At 54.3% G+C, this 17,309-nt stretch overlaps 1 protein-coding gene across 1 annotated transcript in view; it reads right to left on the bottom strand.

Moving 5' to 3' along the window:
* HADHA (hydroxyacyl-CoA dehydrogenase trifunctional multienzyme complex subunit alpha) overlaps positions 1-17,309 on the bottom strand; it is a 28,429-nt gene that overhangs the window by 1,736 nt on the left and 9,384 nt on the right. Inside the window, exons 6-19 of the mRNA XM_036405232.2 lie at positions 16,440-16,559; positions 16,255-16,357; positions 11,478-11,600; positions 10,721-10,839; positions 9,832-9,888; positions 7,110-7,219; positions 6,715-6,849; positions 5,994-6,165; positions 4,968-5,054; positions 3,415-3,555; positions 2,274-2,342; positions 1,870-2,065; positions 1,420-1,534; positions 468-613 (exon numbers count right to left, since the gene is read on the bottom strand). Of these exons, the coding sequence (XP_036261125.1) occupies positions 468-613; positions 1,420-1,534; positions 1,870-2,065; positions 2,274-2,342; positions 3,415-3,555; positions 4,968-5,054; positions 5,994-6,165; positions 6,715-6,849; positions 7,110-7,219; positions 9,832-9,888; positions 10,721-10,839; positions 11,478-11,600; positions 16,255-16,357; positions 16,440-16,559 (1,693 nt within the window). The remainder of the gene's footprint in view (positions 1-467; positions 614-1,419; positions 1,535-1,869; positions 2,066-2,273; positions 2,343-3,414; positions 3,556-4,967; positions 5,055-5,993; positions 6,166-6,714; positions 6,850-7,109; positions 7,220-9,831; positions 9,889-10,720; positions 10,840-11,477; positions 11,601-16,254; positions 16,358-16,439; positions 16,560-17,309) is intronic.

The following is a 17,309-nucleotide window of genomic DNA, read 5'->3' as shown; positions in this document are numbered from 1 at the left end:
GTCCTGTCCCTCAGGCCTTTGTAAGAAGTCCCTTGGGGCTGCTCCCCCAGTCTGAACATGGCTCAAGGAGGGAAAGCACCAGGCATGTGGCAGAAGCACCACCGCAGGTCCTAGAGCCCTTGGTGAACTCCAGCAGCAGTGTCAAGAAACAGCATCAGAGTCATGGAATTATTCAGGGTGGAAGAGCCCTTTGAGACTATTGACTCCAAACATTCCTCAGGAGTGCCAAGACTGCCACTACCCCATGTCCCCAAGGGCCACATGCACAAGGCTTTTAAATCCCTCTGGGCATGGGGAGTCCACCACTGCTCTGCACAGCTGTGCCAGGGCTGGACAGCCTGGAATTATTCCCAATATCCACCCTACACCCTCCCTGATGCAGCCTGAGGCCATTTGCTCAGGCTGCAGCTCAAACCTGGCCTTGCCACGGTGGCTTTGGAGCCCAAAGCTCAGCTCAGAGCACTCACCTCCCAGGCAGGGGGGGAAGCCCAGGCCGAAGACAGCGCCGATGTCCCCCTCCACGGGGTTGCTGAGGATGCCCTCCTGCAGGCACATGGCGGCCTCATTGACAAATCGCGTCACCAGGCGCATCTGGATGTCCTCGTCGGAGCAGCTGTGGGACAGAGGCTGTGAGCTGGGCAGGGACAGCACACAGGTGGGACACAGAGCCAGGCCAGGGGTGGGAATGACCTCCCTGGGGGTGTCCCAGTCCATGTGAGGATCAGGGCTAAGCTCTGGGAGTGTCCTGAAGCAGGCACTAAGAACCAGGGAATGGCTGAGATTGGAAGGGACCATTGGGGCTCCCCTAGTGCAACCTCCGTGCCCAAGCAGGGTTTCCTGGAGCATGGCACTCAGGGCTGTGTACAGATGGATTTGGAATCAAAGCAAGGGCTTTATCAGCCTCTGTGTTCAGCAATGACATGGAATCACAGAATGGTTTGGGCTGGAAGGGACCTCAGCCCATCCAGTGCCACCCCTGTCATGGACAGGGACACCTTCCACTATCTCAGGATGCTCCAAACCCCAGGGATCTTCCAGGGGATCCAGGGACAGCCACAGCTGCTCTGGGCACCCTGTGCCAGGGCCTGCCCACCCTGCCAGGGCACAATTCCTCATTCCCAAGATCCCACCCAGCCCTGCCCTGTGGCACTGGCAGCCATTCCCTGGCTCCTGTCCCTCCAGGCCTTGTCCCCAGTCCCTCTGCAGCTCTCCTGGAGCCCCTTCAGGCCCTGCCAGGGGCTCTGAGCTCTCCCTGGATCCTTCTCCCCTCCAGGTGAGCACCCCCAGCTCTGCCAGCCTGGCTCCATGGCAGAGGGGCTCCAGCCCTGGAGCACCATGTTCCTCAATGCCACCTCAGAGCAAAAGGAACTGGCCAGGGCAAGAGCCAGCCCCAGCCTGCCCTCACACACAGGTACTCACACATCAGGATTTGCTGGCACTCTGAACTTTTCCAAGATCTCATCCATGCCAGAATTCACACTCCTGTTCTTCACTCCCTCCTGGTACACGTAGAAGCCTTTCCCTGCCTTGCGACCTGCGGGGATCACAGCACACAATCAGCTCCTGCACGTGTCCTGCTTCCTCCTGCCACCTTGGATCTTGTTCTGTGCCTGCTGTTCCTGCTGCCAGCACTCTGCACCTCAGAGCCCAGACCTGCTGCCTCAGCAGGGCCACAGGAAAGGCACCCAGCTCCACCTGGGCAAGATGCTGCCAGTGTGCCAGGCCCTTTCTCTGGTTCCACAGGACCAACAGCACCCCTGCTTCTGTGGGAGGGATTCCTGCCCCATTCCCAGGGCTGTCCTCCCCCTGCCGCTGCTTTCCCCGGAGCAGAGGGTTCACCCTTTAGCTGAGAACACCTTAGCAGCTCACCTAAGAAGCCTTTCTGCACCATGAGCTTGAAGAGGTCGATGCTGCCCCCTCCGAAGCGCTGGCCAAAGGCCTTGCCCAGGTCCTCGGCCACGTGGGTGGCCACGTCCACGCCCACCTCGTCAATCAGCGTGGCCGCTCCCACCGGGAAGCCGAAGGCCGTGGAGATGGCATCCACTTTCTTCGGATCAACGCCCTCCTGCAGGAGAGGAGGGGAAGCCGTGGCATCTCGGGATGAGGTGGGGCAGAGAGCCCAGCCCCACGAAATGACTGCAAACAGGAGCCAAGAGCAGGCTGGGGACGGCCACAAAACCCGGGGTTGGTGACACACATCCTCTCCTGCCCACGGCCAGGCTGAGCCCACCCCAGCTCAGCAATTTCCATGACTGTTTTTGGGGGATGCTCACCTGGAGAACTCTGACCACCTCAGACAGCATTGGCCCCAGGCACCTGGTGGTGTAGAATCCAGGCCCATCCTGGAAAAGCAGTGCAGGGAGGCAGGTGAGTTCTTGGCAGCACCAGAACTGCGGCTCACAGCCCAGGCTGCACTTCAGACACCCCAAACCCCATCTCCTACACTATGGTACTGACTGCTAGAATAGGTTTGGGTTTTGTTTTCCCCTGTAAAGCTCTGCAGTGTTTACAGGCTTCCATGAACCTACTCCCTGGAAGATCCCATCCCAGTGTTTTTATCTGAACTAGTGCCTGCAGGTCCAGAGCAGGCTGCTGCTTCACCAAACCCAGCAGGCTGGTGAGGAAAAGGGTGCTCAGCACAAGGGAAACCAGCATAAGCCAGTTGTTCCACCTCTGCTGCTCCCCACAAAGTCAGGAAGCAACAGATGAGCTGCAAACTGCCCTGCAGGGAGGCAGCTGAGGTGGGGATGAGGCTCAGGGAAGCAGCTCTGTGTCCCCACTGGTGTTTGGAGATGCCCAGAGCACTTTCTGACAAGCCAGTTTTCCCAGCACTACAGGAAAGACATGCTCAGCACTCTGGCAGCCTCAGGAACCAGGACAAAGCCAGGGCCACCTTCCTGTGCCCCAGGCTGCTCCAAGCCCTGTCCAACCTGGCCTTGGACAATTCCTGGAATGGAGCAGCCACAGCTCCTCTGGGCAACCTGTGCCAAGGCCTCCCCAGCCTCACAGGGAAGAATTTCTCCCTAATATCCAATCTAAATCCACTTTTCCATGTATTCCTGCCCCTCTCCCTCAAGATTTAAGCCAGGCAGAGGAGGGTTGCTGCTCACTGAGCCTCTGTCCTTGCAGCCTGCCAGGGAGCTGAGGTGGTGACAGTCCTGTGCTCTGTCTGGGATGCCCTGGAAGCTGTGTGGGGCAGCAGTGCCAGCTCCTCGTGCTGGCCCTGCACGTGTGCCTGGTGGCTTTCCATGCCTGCCCTGTGGGACATGTGAGGATCACCTGGGCACTTGTCCCTTCCTGACTTCCCTTTTCACTTCTCAGAGGAGCAGCCAATGTGTCCACAGACATGTTTCACCCTCCCCTGAGTGCACAAACCCTTTTATTCATTACCCAGCCCCAGCAGTGTCTCCTCACCTTCACCACAATGACCACTTTGCCCTGTTTGAGGCCAACAGCAACAGCAGAAGCAACTGTGTCCTGCGAGGTTTTCTCTGTGGTGATGATTTCCAGCAGCTGCATCTTGTCAACAGGGGAGAAGTAGTGCATCCCAATCACCTGGCAGACAGAAGAGCTGGGTTCAGAGGCATTCTGGCTCCCAGAGGAATCAGCTGGGTGAGCTGAGTGCAGAGAGGAGGCCCTGAGCACACTCTGTACTCCTTTATGACAGGAGTGCTCTCCAATTCCCTTCTCTCCTTGGTTTTCCCAAGGACACAGCACATGCCCAGGAGCTCCTGACTTTGGGGATAAAGGTACAATTTTTACAGGACCACTTCAGCCAAATCTGCCTGGGATTCCCTGAGCTCATCCCCAGGGAAATGAGGGGCATGGTGTGACCTGGAGGGGCACTTGAGCTGGCAGTGCAGTCCCACCCAGTCTGCTGGGCTCAGGGAGCCCCTGCATGCTGCCTGTGAACGGCTTTGGTGAGGAAGTGAATTTAAGGATCAGAAGGCTTCTGTCCAGGAACTCATTAGAGAGGGAAGTGCAGCCTTCTCCTGGGAACAGTGTTTTAAGTGCAGATTATCTCAGTGTGCCTCACTGTGTGAATGTGACCATGCCATCAGCGTGTCACCTTCATGCCTCCTGGCAGCCACACTTGGCACCAAGCCCTGTGTAAGTCAGAGGCACCTTGCTGAGTTGCAGGCTGCAAAACTAATTAAAGAAAATGTGCTAATTAGTTAACTGACTTCCTATGAGTTTCCCCCTAAGAGCCATTGTACAGGCAATTTAAACAGCAAGAGGATGTAATTTGCAAGGATGAACAAATGAGGCTCAGTTGGCAATTTGGATCCAACAGAGGTCCCACAGCAAATGAGGAAGAGGCTCAGCAGGGTGACAGGAACTCCAGCAGGTCACCTCACACTCCCAGGCACCACAGGTACCCCTGGCAGGGCAGTCCCTGCTGCCTCAGGGCTGTAGGATCAGTGCTCCTGCTCAGATGGACTGAGGCTGCAAAAGCCCTGCAAGATCACTGAGTCCCAGCTGTGCCCAATCCCCACCTTGTCCCCAGCCCAGAGCACTCAGTGCCACATCCAGGAATTCCCTGGATACCTGCAGGGATGGGCACTCCAAACCTCCCTGAGCAGCCCCTGCCAATGCCCGACTACTCTTTACAGCAAGAAATTCCTCCTGATATCCAAGCTGAACCTGCCCTGGAACAGCTTGAGGCCATTTCTTCTCATCCTGTCCCTTTTCCCTGGGAGCAGAGCCCAAGCCCCACCTGGCTCCAACCTTCCACAGCTTCTCTGCCCCCAACACCTTCTGATGTGTGCTGGCCTGCCCCACCAACACCACCCTTGGGCTGAATCCACCTTCTCCTCCTCACCTGCCCCCAAGCTCTTTGCTCAAAGCTGGCACTGGGAGTAGAGGATGAGCTGTGCCATGTCCTGAGGAGGGAGCAGAAAGTCTCTAAAGCAAAGCCACCTCAGCAAGGACAGCTCTGTGCAGGGCACGTGGCCTTGGGGACTCACCTTCTCAGGCCTCTTGCTGGCAGCAGCAATCTGGCTGATGGGGAGGGCAGAGGTGTTACTGGCGAAGATGCAGTGAGTAGGGATCACCTGGAGGGGACAAGGGACAAGAGACAAGGGACACACACAGTGAGCAGGGATCACCTGGAGGGGACAAGGGACAAGAGACAAGGGACAAGAGACAAGGGACACACACACAGTGAGCAGGGATCACCTGGAGGGGACAAGGGACACACACAGTGAGCAGGGATCACCTGGAGGGGACAAGGGACACACACAGTGAGCAGGGATCACCTGGAGGGGACAAGGGGCACACACAGTGAGCAGGGATCACCTGGAGGGGACAAGGGACACACACACAGTGAGCAGGGATCACCTGGAGGGGACAAGGGACACACACAGTGAGCAGGGATCACCTGGAGGGGACAAGGGACAAGAGACAAGGGACACACACAGTGAGCAGGGATCACCTGGAGGGGACAAGGGGCTGTGTCAGCACACAGGATCGTGCAGAGCCCTGGGAGATCAGGGAGCCCTGGCTAACGAGGGTTTGCTCATTAGAAACTAATTGGAAAGCAGTAGCTCAATCAGGCAGCTCTGACTTGCCCTGAACTCTCCCAGGTCTGCAATATCAGGCCCAGAGCTGCCATGTTTCTGGAAGGCCTCTGCAGCCACAGGAGACACTGCAGGGAACCCTCTCCCTCAGTGTGCCCTTGGATAGAACACAGGGACAGCAGGTGAAGGTGTGGAGATACCCAAGGACATCACTGTCACATCAATGTCATCAGACAAATGGAAACATTTTTTGGAGCACTTTTTTTTTGTCCCATTCAGCTACCAAATCCTTAATTGAGCAGGGAGGGTCCCCAGTGAACAGAAAGGCTGCCCTGGATGCTCATCCACGTCCTGATTTGTACCCAGAAGCCAAGTGCAGCACAAAGGGGAGGGGACAAACCCAGCAGCACAGCCCAGGACCCTCCACCAGCCAGGGGCCCCCATCCAGGACTGATACTCAGGACTGATACTCACAGCCTCCACCTCCTTCAGCACTTTGTGTTTGACATTGATGTCCTCAAACACGGCCTCGATGACCATGTCTGCCTTCTCAAAGCCCTTGTAGTCCAGCTGGCCCATCAGGTTGCTGAGGATGGAGTCCCTCTCAAATGATGTCAGGCTCTTCTTCTTCACTTTGCCATTCAGCCTAGGGAGGGACAGCTCTGTCACAGCTCCTGAGTGGAGCAGCCAGGCTGCTGGAGGTGCACCAAGGGGATCCCTCCTGTCTCCCCCCAAAACTCCATCTCTGACCCTGGCAGGACTGTCACTCTGTGTTGTGACCCTTCCTTCCACGTGGGAACAGGAGAGTCCTGCTCCCACAGCTCAGCTGAAGGTTGGACATTCCTGATGACACACAGCTGAGTACTATTACTGCAGAGCCAGGAGAACAGGGAGAGAAATCCAGGAAAAAAACCCTGGAATGCCTTCCCTGCCTTTAGGGATCACTCTTTCCTTAGCTCTAGAAGTTACTGCTGACTCTTAGGTCTCTGCCTACCTAAGGAGCTAAGGCTGAGCCTATCCACAGCAATATCCCAGCACACTGCAGGGGACAACATTAAAGTAAAGCTTTTCTGTGACATCCAGTGGCTCCTCCAGCAGAACAGCAGTGTCAGGAGCTGCTGATGCTGACAGCAGAGGAGAACTGTGACTTAACCCAGCCCAGTGCCACCAGAGCAAAGCCCCTGAACTCACATACCCCTTGTAGACCTGCTGCTGGCCTCTGTCCAGACCCTTCTGTGCCGTGTCCTTCAGAATGGTCTTGATGCCCTTATCCACGGAAACCTGGGCGATGCCAGCTCCCATCAGCCCTGCTCCCAGCACTGCCAGAGTCCTGCAGGGAAGGACCAGGGGGACACACTCAACATGGACATGGAGCACCCCCATCACTGCTGGCACAGTCACACAGCTCCTGTCATCCACCCAGGCACCCCCTGAGTGAGGCAGCACAGCAGTGAGGCCTCCAAACTGCAGTGGCTCAGCCTCTGGAGGCTGGAAACCTCTGCTCTGATCACAGCTCTGCAGCTCACTCAGTCCCAGGAGCCTTTCAGAGATCCCCAACTGCTCCCTCAGGCATCCCACACTGGCACTTACTTGACCTCTCTCTGAGGGTTCCCAAACTTGTTCTTCTTGCAGTGCACCTGCCCGTGGTAGAGCCCCATCAGTGCCTTGGATTCCTTGGTCACTGCAAGTTGGCCAAAGCTCTGGAAGAAAGGCAAGAGGGAAGAGGAGGTGTTGGCATGAAACAGCTCCCTCAGTGCCAGCACACAAAAACATGGCAAGGGGGAGACAGGCACTGTGTGACTGCACAGGTGAGCAACCTGCATAGAAGAGGGACAAGGGCCCAGGTCCCCTCTGAGCAGAGGAACCTGCTGGGCTCAGCACAGCCCACCCTGCACAACCTCCTCCCCCTCCCCAACAGCACAGGGACATGGAGCTGCTGGACAGAGCCCACAGGAGGCCATGGAGCTGCTCCAGGGCTGCAGCCAGGCTGGGAGAGCTGGGGGTGCTCACCTGGAGAGGAGAAGGATCCAGGGAGAGCTCAGAGCCCCTGGCAGGGCCTAAAGGGGCTCCAGGAGAGCTGCAGAGGGACTGGGGACAAGGCCTGGAGGGACAGGAGCCAGGGAATGGCTCCCAGTGCCAGAGGGCAGGGCTGGATGGGATCTTGGGAATTGGGAATTGTGCCCTGGCAGGGTGGGCAGGCCCTGGCACAGGGTGCCCAGCCTGGATCCCTGGCAGTGCCCAAGGCCAGGCTGGACATTGGGACTTGGAGCCACCTGGGACAGGGGGAGGTGTCCCTGCCATGGCAGGGCTGGCACTGGATGGGCTTTAAGGTCACTTCCCACTCCATCCATCCTGGGATTTGATGATTTCAGTTCCTCAGTGACAGGACTGGACTCCCCTGACACGAGACCCTTCCTTCCCCACATACACCCCACATTAATTGGGACCCCTGTTCCCACAGATCCAGGTGGAAGCACCCTGTCCTCAGGCTTTGACAAAAATCCTTACAAACAGGTCAGCTCTCTCTGACAGCAGCAGCCTGATCCTATTTTCAGAGGATCACAGGCAACAAAATCTAAGGCCTGCATAACCTCCCAGCACTCAGCAGGAATGTTCTGAGGAACACAAAGCATATGCACACACAAAACAAAAGTTGTCTGAGCCAAGTCTGCTAAGAAAAAGCAGGGAATGAGGTTTGGAGCAGGCTGCACCTTCCTTCACCACTGTCCCACCAGTTAAAAATACCCAAAACAAAGCCTAGAAGAGAATCTGCAAACTCCTCTCCTGGGGGAGAGGGTGAGACAGTAAAAAAGCCACAACACTGACACTTATTATTCTTCAGGGGTTCTGGGAAGATCTCCATCCTGCTGCTGTTCTGGGGAAAAAAACCTATTCATTCTTTGCTGTAAGGAACAGAGTATCCCAAGGCTTTTATTCAGCACCAGCCCAAACGTGGCTGGAATGCACAACCAGCAGGGATGGGGCACTGCTAAGGTGACAGCTACAGCTCAGACCAGGCCCTGGCACCAGAAAAGAGCAAGAGGAGTTACAAAGCACAGGGAAGTGGGAGGTGGATGGATTTCAGCAGCATTTAAGGGACAAGGACCTTGGGAATGACCCAAATACAGAGATAATCAGATGTGGGACATGTGGGGCTGCTGGGGATTCAACCTTGCAGAGCTGGCAGTGCCCAGCTAAGCCCACCTGTGACTCTGTGCACAGCCAGAATTGCCTCTGTGGCACCAGAAATAACAAATCTGAGCACAAGTGTGGCAAAACAAGGACCAGGGAGGAAAAAAATAATTAGGGATAGGTTGTTTATTATGGCAGAGAAGTGGAGGGATGAGGGTGGTTGAGGGAAACAAAGACTCTGTGTGTGTAGGGGGGAGAAATGGGATAAAGCAGGTCCTCCCTGCTGGGGAGGACACTTGCCTGCTCCAGCCCTGGATCTGCCCACCACAGTCTGTCCTACACCCTCAGCTAAACTCTATTCCAGTTTTCCCTGTGTCCCAGCAAAGCTCCAGCAGTTCTGGATGGTGTTTAGGGCATGAGGCCAGCATGGTGAGATGAGTGAGAGATGAAACATCTGCAGCCAGCTCCTAGAGGGGGTGTGGAACCTCAGCTCTGCCCTTCCAGGAGGAGCAGCATCTCTCAGCCACGCTGGCCCTGCCTGTGAGTGCTCTGTGTTGAGGCTCCCCCATCCCTGCAAGTGCCCAAGGTCAGGCTGGATGGGGCTTGGAGCAGCCTGGGGCAGGGGAAGGTGTCCTGCCCATGGCAGGGGGTGGGATGGGATAAGCAGCAGGCTGTGATGAACCCTTGGTGGGGTAAACACAGATCCCCTGACCACACCTGATACCTTGGGGTTTAAGTTTTTCTGTTCTGTTTTGGTGTGCAGCTTTTAGCTTTGTATTAAATGTCACTGGGATCTTTTTACAGGGTGGTGGAGACAAAACAATCCTGTTCCAGATGGAGACTCAAGGACAATCTTTCAAACTTCAGGCTCAAAGCATAAACAACATGAAAAGAGGAGGGCAGGCAAGCAAGCAAGGAGGATGAAACTTCATCATTTGAAGCTATTAATTGGACAGTTAACTCTTATATGCAAATGGCCTAAAACTTATAAAAGTGTGAGATCTCCTGACCAAGTCCTCTTTTGCTCCCACCTTGGAGCCATCTGGGTACTGCCAGGGTGTATTATGAAGGCACTTCAATAAATATTCACTTTATTCCTCTTAACTCTGTTTAGCCTCTGTTCCAGCTCCTTGAGGCATCACAGCAGGACCTGATCCCTGCCAGGATCTCCCCTCCTTACCTGGGCTTCAATGAGGTATCCAGCATCTCTCCCCTGATCCAGACCAGTTTTTACAACCTAATCCAAAAGCAGAAAAGACACAGCACAGTTTGGTCATGCTGCAAACACACAATTTAACAGGATTCCCTGTTGTCTCCAGTGACCCTTTCCCAAAATTCAAGGTACATTTCAGACTCCCTGAGTCCTGTCCCTGCTGCTCTGTGTCACCCTGTCCTTCTAGCACAGGACAGGTGAGGATTTAACCACCAGGGTCGTTTTTAGCCATTCCCTGTGGTTTTAGGAACTGAGTTTCTGTAATGTCACTGCTCTCCAAATCCTTCACAGGTTTTAGAGAAGTTTTGGCATCAACTTCAGTATTGAAAAGTCATTTTACAATAAGGATTTATTCACAGAGTGTAACAGGAACTGTGTGTAACAGAAAGGACTAATAAAGTTAGTATTTTATGTGATAAAGTATTAATTATAAAGTTAAAAAGCTAAAGTATTACAGTGAATACTTTATGTATACTAATATGTAGTTAGTGCTGTGAAAATTATAGCAATTTCTATTTTTATGGTGCCAAACAGGTCTTCTGAACCCTTCAGAGACTATAGAAAACCTGGGAAAACTGCAGCTGAAAGTCTCATGGACAAAATATTCCAGCTAAGCCTTCCCCCAGCTGGGATTCCTGCTGTACCCCTCACTGGTACCAGCAGCCATGAACTGGTGCTCATATTTGGAGCAGTGATTCTGAGTTCTACCCCACAGCCAGCGCCCCTCAGCACTGATCCCCGTCAGGATCAGGATGTTGGCTTGACTCAGAGGAAGGATCCCCTTCCCTCTGCCTGTCCCACGTTTTCCCACAGATCCACCTGCCCTGCAGCTCCTCCCACCTGGCAGGGGAGTTACCTCGATGATCTTCAGAGGAGCAGGGTAGAGCCCTTTGGTTTGCTTTTGGACTTTGCTCTCCACTGTCTTGTAAACTTGCTGCCTGACGAAGGGAAGAGCCATGGCATAGTCTGTTAGCCCTGCAAGGTGGGACAGAACAGGGGTCAGCACAGTGCTGTGCCTGCCAGGATGGTAAAGAAATACAAATGTGAATGTCTGCACTAGAACCATGCACCTGAAACCCAGGCACAGGCAGCAGAGGCTGCTCACAAGGGCCTCCATGGATTATTCCATGGACAAGTCTCATGGAGGGCTGAAGTGTCCTCCTACCACAACTGGTGACACCCTGAGCCCTGTGAGGCAGAATTCCCACAGATGTCCCCGTTTCTGGGCTGTGCTGTTGAGGATCAGCATGGAGCAGTCCCATGTACCTCTTCCCACCTGAGCTCACCAGCTTGGTACAGAACTTGCCACCAGAACTTTGCAGATGGAGAGTCCCTGGAGGTATCTGCCGCCTCTCACTCCTTAGGACCTGCCTCCCTTCCAGCAAGCTCAGGAGCCACCACATCCAGCTCTGCCAAAGCCCAGATCTGCAGGGCAATGTTTTCTCTATTTCTATTTTCTATATTTCTACCACCCCATATTGCTCAAGAGATGACTCCAATGTGAAAGAACTTGCTTTTGAAATGGACTGAAGTAGGAGCACAAACACATCCTGGAGAAGCCAAGCTGGATTACACTCACTGCTGTCCCCTGGGATTTCTCCATGCTGACTTACTCTGCATGAGCCCTCTGGATCTCTTGGCAGACACAGTCTTGTTGGCCAGACCCCTGGCAAAGCCAATGGCCACCTCCTCCAGGTACTCGATTGTTCTTGCTTCAGGAGTCTTCAGTCCTGGCCCTGGGGAGAGCAGAGAACACAGCACAGGTTACCCCTGAGGGATGAGGATGCAGGGAAACCAGGAGCAGACATAAGGTGATGATGGGCCTTTGGATCTAGGGAAACCAGGAGCAGACAGAACATGATGGGCCTTTGGATCTAGGGAAACCAGGAGCAGACAGAACATGATGGGCCTTTGGATGCAGGGAAACCAGGAGCAGACAGAACATGATGGGCCTTTGGATGCAGGGAAACCAGGAGCAGACACAAGGTGATGATGGGCCTTTGGATCTAGGGAAACCAGGAGCAGACAGAACATGATGGGCCTTTGGACTGCTCCCACTGCATTCCCTGCTCCTGTTTGGTTTTTCTGGGTTATGACCAACAGTGAGCAGGCTCAGGAGGGATCATATGAGGGATTTATACAGAGGGCATTGTGCAGAAATGCTGGACTGCCAGCTCCCTGTGGGAGCAGGGCCAAGTTACATCCAACTCTGCAGTCAGATCAGGCTCAGGGACCTTCAGGACACCTCCATGACCTCTCTGCAGGTGATGACCTCTCAGCTCCTGACCATCTTCTTGCCACCTGTGCTCTTTATTCCTCAAAGCTTGCACTTGACATAACTGCAGGCACCCAGAATCCTGAGGCAGCTGAGGTGTTCTGCCTCCCCTCCCTCTCCTCTGTGTGTGTGTCCCACCAGGCTGTGCCAACACTGAGCTGTTAAACACACAGCCAGCATTTTGGGAGTGCTGAGTCCCTGGAAATCTCTGTACTGGAGCCAATGTCCAACCAACCCCAACCTTTGAACTCAGTGCATGAAACCTCCCTCTTGCTTTAGCTACTGTAACACCTGGCCCAACTTAAAGCTGTCCCACAATGAAGCAAGCCACCACAAAACCAGTTTTAGCAGCTTCTGAGGGTGGCTTGAACATTTTCCAAGCACAGGAATCCTCATTTCCAGACAATTGTATCATCAGGACAGGAGGACACAGCACAGGGCTGATCAGGCAGCTGGGAGATGCTGCCAGAGGCAAACTCTGAGTCATTAATGACAGAGCAGTGCCTGGTGAAGCTGCACAGAGTCACCAAGCAGACCCTGGAGCTAAATGTGCAACTTTGGGCTGAACAAACCTGGGGAAATTACAACCCTGCAGCTGGGCAGGGCCATTCACCTTCACCCAAACTGCTCCAAACACACCCAGATACTGCAGAGCCCTCAGACCTAAGGAAACACCCCACAGACACCCTGAACAGAGGAGACAGGTAAAATCCAGAATCAGAAACTCCCTCCTGTTTCATCTCCCACTATTCTCCTCCTCCACAAAAGGCTGAAGTCCTCAGTTGTAAGGTTTTAATCACAGAAACTCAGAATTGTTTGTTTGGGAAGGGGATGTTAAAGGTCATACAATCCTCCCCTGTCATGGCAGGGACACCTCCCAGTGTCCCAGACTGTTTCAAGCCCTGTCCAGCCTGGCCTTGGGCACTGCCAGGGATCCAGGCTGGGCACCCTGTGCCAGGGCCTGCCCACCCTGCCAGGGCACAATTCCCCATTCCCAAGATCCCACCCAGCCCTGCCCTGTGGCACTGGGAGCCATTCCCTGGCTCCTGTCCCTCCAGGCCTTGTCCCCAGTCCCTCTGCAGCTCTCCTGGAGCCCCTTCAGGCCCTGCCAGGGGCTCTGAGCTCTCCCTGGCTCCTTCTCCTCTCCAGGTGAGCACCCCCAGCCTGGCTCCATGGCAGAGGGGCTCCAGCCCTTGGAGCAGCTCTGTGGCCTCTTTGTTTCACCTCTCTGTGGAACAATTTAAGGGTTTTCACCCAGCAGACCCCAGAAGCTGCTCCCTGCTCAGGGAGCCTCTCAGCAAGGAGGAGATAAAGCAGCACAAACACTCTGACAGCTCAGGGAAGCTCCCTGTGGAAGTTTCCCTCCTGCCTGGCAGAATGTCAGAGCCAGTCCAAGGAAAAACAGGCCAAACAAAACACAATTGATTTTACAGGCAGCACACAAAATCTAGCTCAAGAGCTGCTGCATAATCTACATTTCAGCAATGCCCAGGGGGTTTTAGAGAATTCACTGGAAACCCAAGAGCATTTGGGAGTTCAGAGCTCAGACTTCACCAGCTTCCAAATTCTCTTTTCACCATTCCAGGCTCAGACCTTCAGCTTTATAACTTGATGTGCTACAAGATGTCAATCCCTGATTTCCAGTACCTTGGATACATTAACAAGAGCTGGATTCTGATACTCCAGCTGAAGAAAATTGCTGTTTTTTTTAAAGTCTGAGCTGTGAGAACCATTCACACTGAGAGGCTGACCGCACACATGTGGGTTTGCTTTACCTGCAGTTAATTCCCAGTGTTTTGCTGTATCCTAACCCAGGAGCTCTGAGCTGTGCACTCCTATCTGCTTTCTTTTATAAATGGCACATGCCAGAATTGGTTTCAGGGAATGCTGCAGAGCTCCCTGCTGAAGGAGAACTGATTGCATGCCCTGAAATTGCCTCCTGATTGATGGTGTGTGTCTCCCTGCAAGCTTTCTGTCACCAGTTAAAGCATCACCCCAGGTAGAGCTGCTTTCCCCAGAGACAGAGTGAACAGGAGCCCTCCTGGCACTGGCTGCTGTTTGGATAACAAGGAACACATCCCATGTTTGCATGTAATTTGTATTTCTGTGCTCCTCCTACGTGCTCCTCTGGGCTGAGCTAGGATTCCTAGCAGCTCCTCAGAAAGCTCACGTTTCCTTTTAGCAACCTGGGCTCATTGTGGCTATAAACAGCCACATTTGCTAGCTCTTAAAAAAACTAATTCACATCTAAGCAAGTATCAAGGGGGAAAGTTTATCCAGGCAATTCTAACTCCAGCCTGAGAACCATGGATCTGTTTTAGAGGAATGAATACAGCTAAAGATGAGCTGAGGATATCTGGGTATCCTGGGCTGATCCCCCAGTGTGGGCAGCAGGAAAGGGGGGGATTCTACCCCTGTGACCCCTGTGCCCAGGTGAGAGCCCACCTGCAGAGCTGCCCCAGCCCTGGGCAGCAGCACAGGGACCTGGAGCTGCTGGAGAGAGCCCAGAGGAGGCCCCAAGGTGATCAGGGGGATGGAGCAGCTCTGCTGTAGGAAAGGCTGGGAGAATTGGGATTGCTCAGCCTGGAGAAGGGAAAGCTCTGGGCTGACCCAACTGCAGCCTTGCAGCACCTGGAGGAGCTGGCAGGAAGGATGGAGAGGGACTGGGGACAAGGCCTGCAGGGACAGGAGCCAGGGAATGGCTCCCAGTGCCAGAGGGCAGGGCTGGATGGGATCTTGGGAATGGGGAATTGTGCCCTGGCACAGGGTGCCCAGCCTGGATCCCTGGCAGTGCCCCAGGCCAGGCTGGACACTGGCACACCCTGGCACACTGGGAGGTGTCCCTGCCATGGCAGGGCTGGCACTGGGGGGCTCTGAGCTCCCTTCCCACCCAACCCAGTTGGGATCCTGGCATCCCAAGGTGCTGCTGCCTGCCATGGCTCCGGGCTGGGCTTCTGATTCTCAGCACACAAATCCTGGGGGGTGCAGATCTGGGGGTGAAAGGGAAAAACTGAGCTCTGGGCAGAGCCTGGAGCCACTGGCAGGGCCTGAAGGGGCTCCAGGAGAGCTGCAGAGGGACTGGGGACAAGGCCTGGAGGGACAGGAGCCAGGGAATGGCTCCCAGTGCCAGAGGGCAGGGCTGGATGGGAAATTGGGAATGAGGAATTGTGCCCTGGCAGGGTGGGCAGGCCCTGGCACAGGGTGCCCAGCCTGGATCCCTGGCAGTGCCCAAGGCCAGGCTGGACACTGGCACACCCTGGGACACTGGGAGGTGTCCCTGCCCCTGCCATGGATGAGCTTTTAGGTCCCTTCCAAGCCAGGCCATCCCATGATCCAGCTGAGCACTGGCCTGTGGGACAGCATGGACACCAGGGCTTCCCTGGCACTGCTCAGGGTGGGCAGCAGCAGCTTTTTATTCATTTTATTTTCTTCAGCACCACCAGGGAGTTCAGGCTATGCTGTGCCTGAGGAAACCATGCTCAGCACCCTCCAGCTCCATGGCAGTGCCAGCTGGAGCAGTGGCCTCCATTCTAACTCCTGAGAGGGGCTGATGGCTCCTCTTAGGAGGCTCTGGAGGGTTTAGTCCTCAAACTCCTCCATTTAGTCACCTTCCAAGAAAGCTGCCCTATTGAAAGAACTTTGGGAGCAAGACATGATTCAGCAACACTTGGAATCCTGCAGTTTGGAGGGAATTTCTCCCACCAGCTGACAGCCAGCTGGCAATTGTGAGTGCCTAAGCCATGGGGGCAGCCTGCTGCAGCTCCTGTCAGGGATTACCATCTGCAGGCTGCAGAAACACAGCCATCACTCATCTACTGTCCTTCCATTAGGGGCTGCAATCTGTCCTCTGACATGATAAATGAGTAATGTGGGCTCTTGTCTGGATAATTAGCTGAAGGAGGAGAGCCAGCAGGCCTGCCCTCCCTGCTGACCTCTCCTGTTCACTCAGCTTCTGCAGCAGCCTCACATTTCAAGGTCCCTGTGCCTGTAAGGTTGGAACAGGGATTTCTGCTCCCTTGCAGAGCAGGACAAAACCTCTCCACGTATTTTGGTGAGGGGAGAGGTTCCCTGACAGGCAGCAGCACATCAAGGAACTGAGGGACACTGTGTCTGACCTAGTGGTTCCACCAGCTGGTCAACCAGCCCCATCTTCTTGGCTCTGTCTGCACGGATGTTCCTCCCAGTCAGCATCATGTCAAAGGCAGCAGGAAGTCCCACCTAGAAAGGGCAAAAAGAAGATTTCAGAGTGGGAGTTTGCCAGGCAGAAAGGGCTGTGGGGTTAAGTTTTCCTCTTACTCACCATCTTTGGCAGCCTCTGAGTACCCCCTGCTCCTGGCAGGAGACCCAGCAACACTTCAGGTGTTCCCAAGACTGTTTTCCTGTCCTTTGTTGCTACTCTGTAGTGACAGGCAATGGCAACCTTAAAATGGAAGAGACAAGGAAAGGTTTCCCTGTGGAAGACAACAGAAGAACCAGGCACCCATCACCCAGCTCTCTCCCACACACTGCCTCAGCTGTCCTCATCACCCTGCCCCAATTCCCTCTGTGCTCACTGATGGCTTGGGGGGGATGGCAGCAAGCAGGGATCTTGATTCTCATCAGGTCATGAGAATCCCCCCTTTCCTGCTGCCCACACTGGGGGATCAGCCCAGGATACCCAGATATCCTCAGCTTATCTTTAGCTGAATTCATTCCTCTAAAACAGATCCATGGTTCTCAGGCTGGAGTTAAAATTGCCTGGATAAACTTTCCCCCTTGATACTTGCTTAGAAGTGAATTGTTTTTTAAGGGCTAGCAAATGTGGCTGTTTATAGCCACAATGAGCCCGGGTTGCTGAGATGAACATCAAACTCCCAAGCTGATTTTTAATCTCACCTAGACCACCAAGGGCTTCATTAATTCACTAATTCACCAAGATCACAGTCCCATCTACAGATGATTCCTGGTTCATCCCTGGACTGCCAAGATGAGTCAACACAGTGGGTGTAAAAAAAGGATTGAGAAATCAGCACAAACTGAAGAGACTCCATTCCAAGATTACACTGTTTTAGAAACAACTCTGCTCCAGGAATTAGCAGAGCCATGCAGTTTACAAAACCCTGGATGGAGATTACAAGGCAGAAGATCCAGCCCAAGGTTCTGGAGTGGAGCTGCAGGCAGGGTGGAGCCT

The sequence above is a fragment of the Molothrus ater genome, chromosome 32 (genome assembly GCF_012460135.2).
Source record: "Molothrus ater isolate BHLD 08-10-18 breed brown headed cowbird chromosome 32, BPBGC_Mater_1.1, whole genome shotgun sequence".
Lineage (NCBI taxonomy): Eukaryota > Metazoa > Chordata > Aves > Passeriformes > Icteridae > Molothrus > Molothrus ater.
Note: the sequence above shows the minus strand (reverse complement) of the source record. Positions and strands in the feature narration are given on the sequence as shown.